The sequence below is a fragment of the Leuciscus leuciscus genome, assembly GCF_965113295.1.
Source record: "Leuciscus leuciscus genome assembly, chromosome: 6".
Classification (NCBI taxonomy): domain Eukaryota; kingdom Metazoa; phylum Chordata; class Actinopteri; order Cypriniformes; family Leuciscidae; genus Leuciscus; species Leuciscus leuciscus.
Genome location: NC_138730.1, coordinates 44,241,291 through 44,253,790, shown reverse-complemented (window position 1 = coordinate 44,253,790; position 12,500 = coordinate 44,241,291). Strand labels below are relative to the sequence as shown.

The 12,500-nt window shown below is 35.5% G+C and overlaps 1 protein-coding gene and 1 long non-coding RNA gene across 4 annotated transcripts in view; one reads left to right on the top strand and one right to left on the bottom strand.

The window, feature by feature from the left end:
- piezo2b (piezo-type mechanosensitive ion channel component 2b) overlaps nt 1-12,500 on the top strand; it is a 112,640-nt gene that overhangs the window by 64,595 nt on the left and 35,545 nt on the right. For all 3 annotated transcript variants that reach the window (XM_082172874.1, XM_082172875.1, XM_082172873.1), the window contains exons 26-31: nt 1,269-1,512; nt 2,315-2,417; nt 4,334-4,529; nt 8,713-8,802; nt 11,354-11,487; nt 11,712-11,774. In XM_082172874.1, the coding sequence (XP_082029000.1) occupies nt 1,269-1,512; nt 2,315-2,417; nt 4,334-4,529; nt 8,713-8,802; nt 11,354-11,487; nt 11,712-11,774 (830 nt within the window). The remainder of the gene's footprint in view (nt 1-1,268; nt 1,513-2,314; nt 2,418-4,333; nt 4,530-8,712; nt 8,803-11,353; nt 11,488-11,711; nt 11,775-12,500) is intronic.
- On the bottom strand, nt 3,007-3,615 carry LOC309501264. Its single transcript, XR_014206830.1, has 2 exons — nt 3,108-3,615; nt 3,007-3,076 (listed from the first exon to the last, which is right to left on the bottom strand). It is a non-coding gene; the product is annotated as an uncharacterized lncRNA (long non-coding RNA).

Below are 12,500 nucleotides of genomic sequence, written 5' to 3'. Positions count from 1 at the left end.
ACTGATCTTTTTTCTACAAGGTGATTGATTTAAGTGGAGGAAGCATCTTCTTGTTGTGGTCCATCAATGCAGGTCCATATCACAACATCTCAGCTTTTCATCAGAGCTCTTAGTACAGGCGTCCAGTGTCGACAAACACCGTGAAGACAGGAGATGTGCTTTAACCTCTGGAGTGGCATAACAAGACATGTGCAAGCTTTTAGTGTGCGCCGCTTCCATAAACATGTGAAGGAATCGATCCGCTCATCACAATTACGCCTGCCAGGATGTCTGATATTATAAAGGAAATGAAGCATAACCGGTTGTGACATCATCTCATTTAAATAAATGATGGCTGCAACAACGTTTGCGCACTTCTACAGTGCACTTAAAATTAAAGTGTCTTTTTTTTTTTTTTTTGCTGTTAAAATAATTTCTACTTTGCTAGTTTATTAAAATTATCACAATATTTATTTTGTGTTTTATAAAAAAAAAAAAATTTTTAGTTCTATTTTATTTTCAACCATAATGTAGAAAAATGTATGATTAGGAGTCATTCATTACATTTAAAGAATTTTTATTTTATTTTATATAAAAAAATATATATATATATTTTATTTGATCTTTCATAATTATCATATGATAATATGTTTTTAGTAACAGTTACATTTTTTGAATTTTTTTTAGACATTTATAAAAGTTTAAAAACTGTGTTATGGCTCTGTGGCCCTTTCAAAACATTATTATATTCGAATGAACACAATTCTTTCATAATGCATATATACATATTAGCCCAAAATGCATGCAGATTTCAAAATACTTTCTACTTTGCTAGTTTATTAAATTATCACAATATTTATTTGTGTTTATTTTTTTTTTAAATTTTAGTTCTATTTTATTTTCAACCATAATGTTGAGAAATTTAGGATTAGGAGTCATTCATTACATTTAAAGAATTTTTATTTTATTTTATAAAAAAATTTTTATTGTTATTTTATTTGATCTTTCATAATTATCACATGAAACAATATTTTTAGTAACAGTTAGATTTTTTTTAATTTTTTGAGACATTTATAAAATGTTAAAAACTGTATTATGGCTCTGTGGCCCTTTCAAAACACTATTATATTCGAATGAACACAATTCTTTCATAATGCATATACATATTAGCCCAAAATGCATGCAGATTTCCACTGTGCTATCCTGTCTGAGCATCTTTGGCATGCTATTGGATGCACTAATCTCAGATGATAACCAGACAAACATCATTTAAACTGTACTTCTCTCAGGTCGTACCTGGACATGCTGAAGGTGATCATGTTTAGCTACATGTTCTGGTTCGTCTTGACCATCATCTTCATCACGGGCACGACTCGGATCAGCATCTTCTGCATGGGTTACCTGGTGGCGTGCTTCTACTTCCTGCTCTTCGGGGGCGATCTCTTACTCAAGCCAATCAAGAAGATCCTCCGTTACTGGGACTTCCTCATAGCTTACAACGTGTTCGTGATCACAATGAAGAACGTCTTTGCTGTGAGTGCAATCTCATATCTTATAGAAATATACATTTTCTGTTTTCAACCATAGTGCAGTAAATACCAGACTCATCATATTTAGTTATGAGGATATTTGATCTATTTAACTACTTTTTAATGTGCTAATTTATATGCTTTAGACATGTAAAACATCCACATTTCACATCATTCACTACATAACGTCATTGCGTGATTACGTAAGCAAACTAGTGAATCTGTTCATTGAAACAAACTGTCCAAAATAACCAGTTTGCGAAAAGGAATCTCAACCATAACCCCGAAAGTTAAATTACTTAAATGAAAAACAATCCAAAAATAATGCTACAAATGATCACAAACAAATGCTAAAATTAAAAATTATAATATAATTATAAATTTGGACATCCAAAGTTTATTTTATTTTATTTTATTTTATTTTATTTTATTTTATTTTATTTTATTTTATTTTATTTTATTTTATTTTATTTTATTTTATTTTATTTTATTTTATTTTATTTTATTTTATTTTATTTTATTTTATTTTATTTTATTTTATTTTTTCATTCTTTTTTTTCAATGAAACAACTGGTACATGTTATTTTATGTTTGCATTTTTGAAAGCAATAAACATATTTAGAGGCATATTTCAGCAAATTAAATATTTAAGATTAACTACTTAAATAACATGCCATTAATCATGATTTATTATTTTATTATTTTGAGGGGCTATTAAATGCATAAACAGAGAAAATAAGTGAATCAAGAAATGAATTGATGAGTTTTGCTAATTAAATGGATTTTTTGTTGTGTTTTTTTCACAGATTTTGGCGTGTGGTTATATCAACACTTTGGAAGTGAACAGCTGCTGGTTAATTCAGCTGCTCAGTCTTGCTTGCACCATAAAAGAATACAAAGATTTACAAGGTAAGGAACAACAGGAGCAACTGTGTGGGTTGAAGTTGGACAAACTTCTTGGTTTCTAACCTTTGCTACATTAATTAATCACACATAGTGAGCAAAGGCATTGTTTTAAGGCATCATATTTGCGATAGTAGGCCGCTTCATTGTGTGCCTTCGAAGACAGCATGAACTAACGATGAAAAATACTTTGTAAGCATTTATTAATCTTAGTCAATGTTAATTTAAACATTTACTAATACATATATTAAGGCGAGACACTACAGGTGAATAGGGTAATTTTTTTAACCAGCAGATATCACCATGAAACTTTCCCAGTTGATTTACCTACATTAAGATGAGAAAAAAAATGTGTTACAAGTTTTCTGTAATTGAATGTTTAAATATGCAAATTAGGCAATATCTAATTAAATCTGCGCTAATTTGCATATATTTTAAAAAACGAAATCTGAGTATTGGATAAAGCCAGGTTAAAAATATTTTTTTTCATTGTGTTCACATATTAGATGGGGAAAAAAATTACAGAGGGATTTATGGATATCTACTTTTATTATCCTGTAAATAAGAAAATACTGTCAATAGCCTAAAAAAAATGATTTTCGCCATGTTTTTTGGACTAAAATGTTATATAAATCAGGCTAGGAGTAATATATTTACAAATCCCTCTGTAAATGTCTTCATAATATAACTGGGTACAAGACTGGAAAGTTTGGTGTATATAGGTGCTACTGAAGTGGAGATTTCGTACTTGGAGAATGAGAGAAAGGTCATTTTGAGAAAACAGGCTTTAAAGATTTATCATCAGCCAATGAAATTGCGCATTCATCCCTTTTACTTTCACGATTGGTTGCTGATAAAAAGGAAATGACCATATTTGGATCTGACAGCGTTGTACAGCAGAGAGAGAGCTTTCTAACGGTGCTTGTGTTGACAGGGTAACGCCAGAGATCGCAGAGCGGCGGGATGATTAAGAACGCCAACTTTTGATGAATTTATGAGAAATCTACAGACGCAAACAGACAAAGTGTAGTAAAATAAAGCCCTAAATGTGTATTTCGGACTTTTTTTAACCACAAGTCTGAAAGAAGACATGTTATTGAAGACAAATATCCAAAAATCTCAAAATTGACCAGTAAAAAAAAAACTATGTTTTTGCCTGCCGTGTCTCGCCTTAAGTTGCATCTGTTAATATTATTAACATTATTTAATGAACCTGAGCTGAACCTCCGGCCTTGTACACCAATGAAACCTGCATTGGTGTACAAGGCCGAAGTCCACCACTCTCCAGTTGAATGGTTACTACACACACATAGTTTAGATGTGTCCGTGGTTGATGGCCAACAAAGCCAGAGTCCAGCCCGGGCAGCATCGCGGGTAAAGATGCACTGGAACTTTTGCACCACGAAAACAAACGCTCGTCCCATCATTGCCTCTCTCATCTACTACGCGATATCACAGTTTGACATGTCTGTCATTGGAAAGATCCCCGTGGTGTCATGAATAATTAAGAGCCAGTGTCTTCTCATTGGATAAGAATAATTGAGACACCGATGAGTCATCAAAGTACTATAGTGCTCTGCCAGGAACAACACGATGAAGATTTTAAACCCATTTTTTAACCCATTCCCAAATTTAACCATTTTCCCCCTACTATTAAATCTAACAGATGCTAACATTGTATTCAATGGTGTTCAACACACATACCTCTGTTAAAATGTAAGAAAATTTGGTTTAGGGTTTCATGACCCTTTAAATAGTGCCCTACTTAAGGGTAAAGGGGGCGATTTCAGACACAGCCCAAGGCTTGAAATGGATGGGTCGGATAAGAGATAAATCCAAAATGTGCACAGTTGGTGTGCCTCCAGGATCAAGGTTTAGAAACACTGCTTTAATGGCTTTATATGTGTGTTGTGTGTCTTCAGGCCCGACTTCAGACACGACTTCAGGCCAGACTTCAGGCACGCCTTCAACTCCATGTCTGCTCCCGAAGGATGAGGCCGGGATCATCTGGGACAGTATCTGCTTTACGTTCCTCCTTCTGCAGAGACGTGTCTTCATGAGCTACTACTTCCTCCATGTGGTCGCAGACATCCGCGCCGGACAGATCCTCGCATCTCGGTATGACATGTAAACTGATTTGTTTGCATTGACATTTTTGCTTGAGGTTTATTTCTGTATCTGCAGTTGTTACATAAATGCAACTGTTGTAGTATGTAATAAGCAAGGTTGGGAATCTGGGCCCGTATCCCTAAAGAATTTTTGTGCAAAAAGTGGCTCCTAGCGGCCAAATTCTAAGAAAATTCTCAGAGTCATGACGTTTTCTTAGAATTTCCCCTAAAAGTGACACGAAAATCCCAGTTAATATAAAAGCTATTCCTCAAGATTCCTAGCGCTTAAAAGGGCTCCTAAGGCGAGATCTGCTAAGAGCAGGGAAGAGGACTTTTAGTGGCTTAGGAGTTCCCCTAAGCAGCTGCACAAAATGGCCAACAGAGGAGGCAGGAGAGATGTCCTGCAAACAATGGATGACAGGGAATTATTGAGACGCTACAGATTGGATCAGCCAGCAATCACAGACATTGATAAAAGCTGAGCCGTGTTACCCTCGTTAAGACCACACTGAGTTCTACTTCATTAAGGACAGCCCCTTGAGATAGGCCATCTTGTTTTCAATGGGGTCCATATGGGAGTGAAAGTACAAAATATGCCAGCTAGGATATTAATATGAGCAAATAAGACATGAATCGTTATTTGAACAGGGTGTAATGAGCTTAAGTTTTCACATATTTTAGATTCTAATGTTAGGCTATAACCCCTACAGCTTACTATTCATTTTCCAGATATTTTCTTGAATGTGAAATATTATTTACAATTACAGTCTGCATAAGATTAGAGTGTATAATTATGTTTATTGATTTGAGGGTACATCCTTTGCTCATGATCACCAAAAGTTCATTTTCATCAAACTTGTAGGATCAACCAATCACGGCTTTTGAAATGATGACTCATACCTAGCAACGGGGTCAACCACACCTCCTCACTAAGATAGGATTTTCCATCCATTCCTTGCTCAGAGTTCACTGAAAATGTTCTGGAATCACTTCTAAGCTAAAACTCCTGGCAAGGAATTTTTAGGTTAAGTTAGGAGCTCTCTGAGAGGATTCTCAGAATCTTTAGGGATACGGGCCCTGATATTCAAGGTCAGGAATCAGATACCTGTTAAAAAAATTAAAATTTTGATTCCTCTTATCGATTTCGTTTGTGTGCTTTTTAAATACGTTAAACCATTCAAGCACAAGAAGACCCGCCGCGCACTGTTTTCTGTGATGCACACACATCCTAAGGGCCCTATCGTACACCCGGCGCAATGCAATGTTTTTTGCTAGTTTCAGCCCGACGCAGTTATCATTTTTACGTACTGCGCCACGTTGTTTAAATAGCAAATGCATTTGCTCCCATTCGTGCACCCATGGGCTGCTGGTCTGAAAACGAGGTGTGTTCTGGCGCATTGTTGGCGCGTTGCTATTTTGAGGAACAGAAATAGACTGAGTCATTGACCAACTGAACCCTGGTCTAAAGTCAATGGCGCAATATTTTTTTTATGTGGCGGGTCCACAACACGTGTACACTCTGCTTATTACACACACAGGGACGCACAGCAGCACACAAACATGCCAGATATTTAAAATAAAAGGATTACAATGTAAAAGATTATTATTGTGTACATAAAGATATGGTGGAATCCGGCTTGTCCCGTAGATGTTCTGCTTGCGCACTTTTACCTCGCGCACGAGCAGATCCGTTTGCGCTCTGGAGACGCGTTCGGTCTTTCCACTATCAAATTCCGTCATGTAATTAGCGAATCTGCCATGACGCAAGCACAACTGGCATTTAAAGGGAATGGGAGATGAGACTCTGATTGGTTTAACGCACATAAATCCCAAAACACACCCATTACTCATTAAGAGAATAGGGACAACACTTTTAGACCATGCGCCTGGCGCGCCGACCATTTGTCCCGCCGTTAAACTAGCAAAAGTGGATTCGGACTCGCCCTGAGTGAACTTGGCCCCTGCGCTTCAGACCACGCACTTAGATAGTTAAAATAGGGCCCTAAGTGTCTTTTTGCACTTGAATAGAAAATATGTCAATATATCCTCGCAAAAACAGTCAGTTATGTCTTAAGTGAACGTAAACAGTTGACAAAGAAAACGCATGTGTAACAGTATATTGGATCCGTGCAGCTCTTAAAGTGACAGCAGCCTAATATTCCTGCTGCCATCTCTATAATAACGATAATCAAACAACAAAAGACAAAGAGAATTCACTTGCTGTTCTTGGCTAAATGTAACTTTGTAACTATATTTGTAGTGTATATTTCATTTTTAAAGTGCAGTGTTATTTTACAGTGTCTGTACCTGAATACCTGAAAATCTTAAAACCCATTCAGTTTTATTTATTTATGCGATTGCTAATTTGTTTATTTGTTCTTTTTTAATTACTGAGTGACTGTTTACTTGTCTTTAATAATGCTTGAATTTTTTATTAGTTAGGCTTGTTGTTTTTTAAACCATAGGCAAAAGTTGCTTGTGTAAGTGTTTTTAGCCTGTACATTTTTGTTCATGCTATGCAGCTACAATTAAATGTTTTGAAAAAAGACTTAGAATAAATGTGAATGATATCTACGTTTTTTTTTTTTTTTTTTTTTTCTTCTTATTGGAATCGAAATTAGGAATCGATAAGAATCGGAATCTCTAAGCAGAATCGTAAACATTAAAATTGATAAAAAATTATACCCAACCCTAGTAATAAGTGTAAATTATGAAAAGACACCACAAACACAGTGTAATCACCATAGGAAAATCTCAGAGTAAAACTGGGAGTTGTGAAAAATATGATACACCGGTGTTTTGCCAGATGAGAAGTTTATCTATGCATCATCTTTTTACTCTTTTAATTCATCTTATAACTGTATTGTAACAGTTGTGTTCCTGTTTAGTCCTATTTGTCACATCTTTTGTTTTCCCGCCACTTATCCGTTGCCATGTCTACCTTCATTAGTTCATCATCATCACCTGTGTCTTGTCAATCACCTTCATCTGTGTCACCTAGTTTATGTTCATCAGTATCTGTATTTAGTTCCCTCTGTTCAGTCAGTCTTTGTCCGTTCTCGTCAATGTAACCTCGTTACAAGTGTGTGAATCCTGCCCTTTTTGTATCACTTGAGTTATATTTGTCAGTAAACACTTTGTATTGGAGCCTTCTGCCTTCCTCGTCTTCTTCTGCCTGCACAAACCCTGACATGTATCATATATCTCTTTTAATATCTTTTATAACTGTTTTGATTTTCCTTGCTTTTATTTTGAGATAATTTTAAAGGGGTGGTATAATGCTCTTTTCACAAGATGTAAAATAAGTTTCTGATGTCCTCAGAGTGTGAATGTGAAGTTTTAGTCAAGTCAAGTCAAGTTTATTTGTATAGCGCTTTTCACAATACAGATTGTATCAAAGCAGCTTCACAGTATTAAATTAAAATAATACAATAAAGTTTGTTTCAAGAGGAATTTATTGATTGATAAAATTAAATTAAATATCCCCAAAATATCCCCAACTGAGCAAGCCAAAGGCAATATTTAGCTAAAAATGTATATAGTATATGTAGCTCAAAATACCCCACAGATATTTTTATATTGTCACTTTGTAAGGGAGAGCAAAAATGCACAGTTACAAAAACTGACTGTCTACACAAAGTCTGTCCCTTTAAATGCAAATGAGCTGCTGCTCCCAGCATGGGGGGTGGAGCTTCAAGAGCTTGTGTCCTGAAAATTAAAAAAAACTTTTTTATTTATATTTGTGTAGCTGATGTGGAGTTAACTATCTTCTAATCATTGATTAGCATATTCTGTCTTGATAATCTATAAATTGTGTTCCGGGGGCGGGGTTTATGTAAATTCTAGGGTTGGTGATGTCACTAACCCGGGAGGAATGTGGTGTAGTCTCTACCAGCCGTTTGTTGTAGTCCTTAAAAAGCAATTTCTTTAAAAGCAAATATCTTCCTTTGCTTTGAAATATGACTATTGTAACTTTGCAGATGTTGTTTATGCTCAAACAGCAACACTACACACTAACTACAGTTAGAAAAGTCAAATCATAATCAACCACCCCTTTAATTATTTTCTGTAAAGCACTTTGAATTGCCATAGTGTATGAAATGTGCTATATAAATAAACTTGCCTTGCTTTGCCTTGCCTAACTGTAAGTACAGTATAGTTGAGTGATGTCCGTCTGTCTGTCTGTCTGTCAGAGGAGCTGAGTTGTTCCAGGCCAGCATCGTGAAGGCCGTGAGAGCTCGTCTGGAGGAGGAGAAGAGATCCATGGAGCAACTTAAGAGACAGTAAGAAACATCCTTTCATTTCTGTTCCATGATCTTTGTGTTTTTATTGTTCCGACTTAATTTTGCCTGTAATGTCCACAGTAGAGCTCAACTCCATTTTTCCGCTTTGTTTTCTTCATGAGCAATTTGAAATATTCTTCACTAAGAGCTCTAAGACCAAACCAACCAATTGTGTGTCAATTTAGGGTGTGTTCACACTTGGCATGTTTGGTTTGATTAAAACGAACCCTGGTGCGATTGCTCTGTTAGTGCGCTTCATTTGAATAAGTGTGAACACCATCTGGTGACACCAAACAAGCTGAAGAGACGAGTCTCGATCCGCTTCCTAACTAACTCTGGTGCGGCTCGACTGATATATGAACGCATCACGAACCAAAGACATGTAAACGAACCAAAAACAGGAAGATGAGACCCTAAAGAGGACAGAATGATGAAGCACACCTGTTTTTTCTCATCATAGTTGAGATGTTCCCCATCACAGTTCAGTTCAGGCATCAGAACCGCGTCTCCTCACAGCAGATCTTGGTGTGTGTGACGGAGGGATTCCTGACGCTGTTTTGACTCCTTTACACATTTATAAGCTCTTCACGAGTTCTCAGCTGGTCAGAATACCATCATATACAGCAACACACACACAACGAGTGCATTTATCCCAGAACACAGCATTGTTTTAGATGTTCGGGAAGGTCTGTCTCGGAATATACGTAATAAAAGCCGACCAATCAGGTTGTGAACGATCAAAGAACCAAGCGAACCGAACTACAAGTGTGAACACACACTTAATGGAATTTTCTAATCCGAAAAGACCACTATTAAGAAATTAATACTTTTATTTAGTAAAGATGCATTTAATTGATCAAAAGTGTCACTTTTCAAAAAAGATTTCTGTTTCAACTAAATTATGTTTTTTTTACTTTCTATTCATCAAAGAATCCTGACAAAATGTATCAGGGTTTCCACTAAAATATGGACTGTTTTCAAAGTTGTTTTTGAATTGTTTCTTGAGCAGAAAATCATCATATTAGAATGATTTCTGAAGGATCATGTGACACTGAAGACTGGAGTAATGATGCTGAAAATTCAGCTTTAGATCACATGAATAAATTACATGTTACCAATATATTCACATAGAAAACTATGGAAGCTTTTTTCCGCCACAGAGTGAAAAATAAAAAAGGTAATAGCGACTTTTTAATCTCACAATTCTGACTTTTTTTCTCACAATTACACGAGTTTACTTTTTATCTCAGAATTACATGATATAAAGTCGCAGTTGCAGGTTATAAAGTCAGAATTGCGTGATGTAAAGTCGCAATTGTGTGTTAAGTCAAAATTGCGTGATATAAAGTCACAATTGCGTGTTATAAAGTCAGAATTATGAGATATAAACTCGCAAATGCGAGAAATATACTTGAAATTCAGACTTTTTCTCAGAATTGCATGTTTATATCTCGCAATTCTGACTTTATAATACGCAATTGGGAGATATAAAGTCAGAATTGCATGATATAAAGTCGCAATTGCGTGTTATAAAGTCAGAATTGTGAGATATAAAATATTCAGAGGTAAAAAAAATATTTAAAAAAAGTCAGTCTTTTTTTGCCTTAGAATTGGACTTTATATCTCACAATTGTGAGTTTATATCTCACAATTCTGTGAAAAGATGTCAGAATTGAGAGATATAAACTCGCAATTCTGTGTTATAAAGTCGCAAAAAAAAGTCAGAATTCTGACTTTATAAGATGCAATTGCGACTTTATTTCACCCAATTCTGACTTTATATCTCGCAATTCGGACTTTATATCTCGCAATTCTGACTTTATTTCTCGCAATTCTGACTTTATTTCTCGCAATTCTGACTTTATATCTCGCAATTCTGACTTTATTTCACCCAATTCTGACTTTATTTCACCCAATTCGGACTTTATTTCTCGCAATTCTGACTTTATATCTCGCAATTCGGACTTTATATCTCGCAATTCTGACTTTATTTCTCGCAATTCTGACTTTATATCTCGCAATTCGGACTTTATATCTCGCAATTCGGACTTTATTTCTCGCAATTCTGACTTTATATCTCGCAATTCTGACTTTATAACACGCAATTGCGACTTTATTTCACGCAATTCCGACTTTATATCTCGCAATTCTGACTTTATAACACGCAATTGCAACTTTATTTCACGCAATTCTGACTTTATATCTCGCAATTCTGAGAAATAAAGTCAGAATTGCAAGATGTAAATTCGCAATTGTGAGATAAAAAGATTTTAGAGATTTGTGAGATTTTATCTTTTAAAATGTTTTATTCTGTGGCGGAAATGAGCTTCCATAGAAAACAGTTATTTGAAATAGTAATAATATTTCACAATAGTACTGTTTTTACTGTATTTTTGATCAAATAAATGCAGCCTTGGTGAGCACGAGGCTTCTTTCAAAAACATTTTAGCGATCCCAAAAGTTTTGAACAGTAGTGTATAATACAACAATGTACATGTGTTTATTATTATGTGTCAGTAAGAGTGTCGCCGCTATGAATGCGTTAATTTAGGATGGATCGTATTAAGACGCGTCAGCAGAAGTTCAAGAGAGGGAAGGAGAAGATGCTCAGCCTTGCTCAGGCGTCCGTAGACGAGCCGAAACTCATCCCACCCGACGAAAACCACGATGCGGATGATGATGATGGTATGATGTACATCATGACAGCAGGAGAGTGTAATTAGGATAAAATCGCATAAAAAAGTATTTCTTAGAAACTTCAAATGTTAGCATTCTTATACAAGTGTTGTGTATGTATTGAACTGCATATTATTCACATTTTCCGTAGAGCAACAAGAAAAAGGTTTAATTTCCAATTTCACCGTCACTTCTGACGTGCTTTCATTAACGCTCTGACGTTTCATTTGCAGAGAGAAAGAAAAACAAGGTGCAAAAAAAGCAGTGGTGGAGGCCTTGGGTTGATCATGCGTCCAGTAGGTTCCTCATACCTTCCTCTGATCCTCCTTGTGTCCTTGACCAGAAGTCAGAGGATTCCCATACTGCACTGGGGCTCTGGCAGACCTCGAACACAACAAACACACCCTCCAGACCTTTGACTTTTCTACATCTATTTAAGGCGCTGAGGCTGGTTTTGATTGTTACAGATATACATCAATACATTTTTTAAAGCGGTCGTATCAAAAGGAATGAGATGATATACAGTCAAACCAAAATGTATAAAAATTTAGACACTTCTTTATTATCACAGTGTATTCGCCATAGTTTAGAAAATGGTAATAAAGTATGAGAAGAACTCAGAGTTATCAAATAAGTTGATATTTCACTGGTTTTGTCCGTCCTTCTGTTAGACTGTCTCACAAATTAATTATGTTGAATGTCTGTCAGCCGTTAAATTTAACTACACAATTAGATAATACCAGTTTAGCTCAACCAATCACCAAGCAATGCTTCATTTAGTTCAGTCTGTGGTGTAAAAAGATCGCATTAGCAATTATTAGCATAAATGAACTACAGTGAAACTAGTAAAAAAATATCTGGTATATCTGGTGTCTGAATAATTTTGGGTTTGACTGTATGTTGTGCATGATATGACCACTTTAATTACTTCATGAAATGCTTACAAAATAGTGTTTAAGGATATATGAAGATGTAGTTAATTAATGACATCCATTTGATGCCTTAAATAGATCTACACAGCT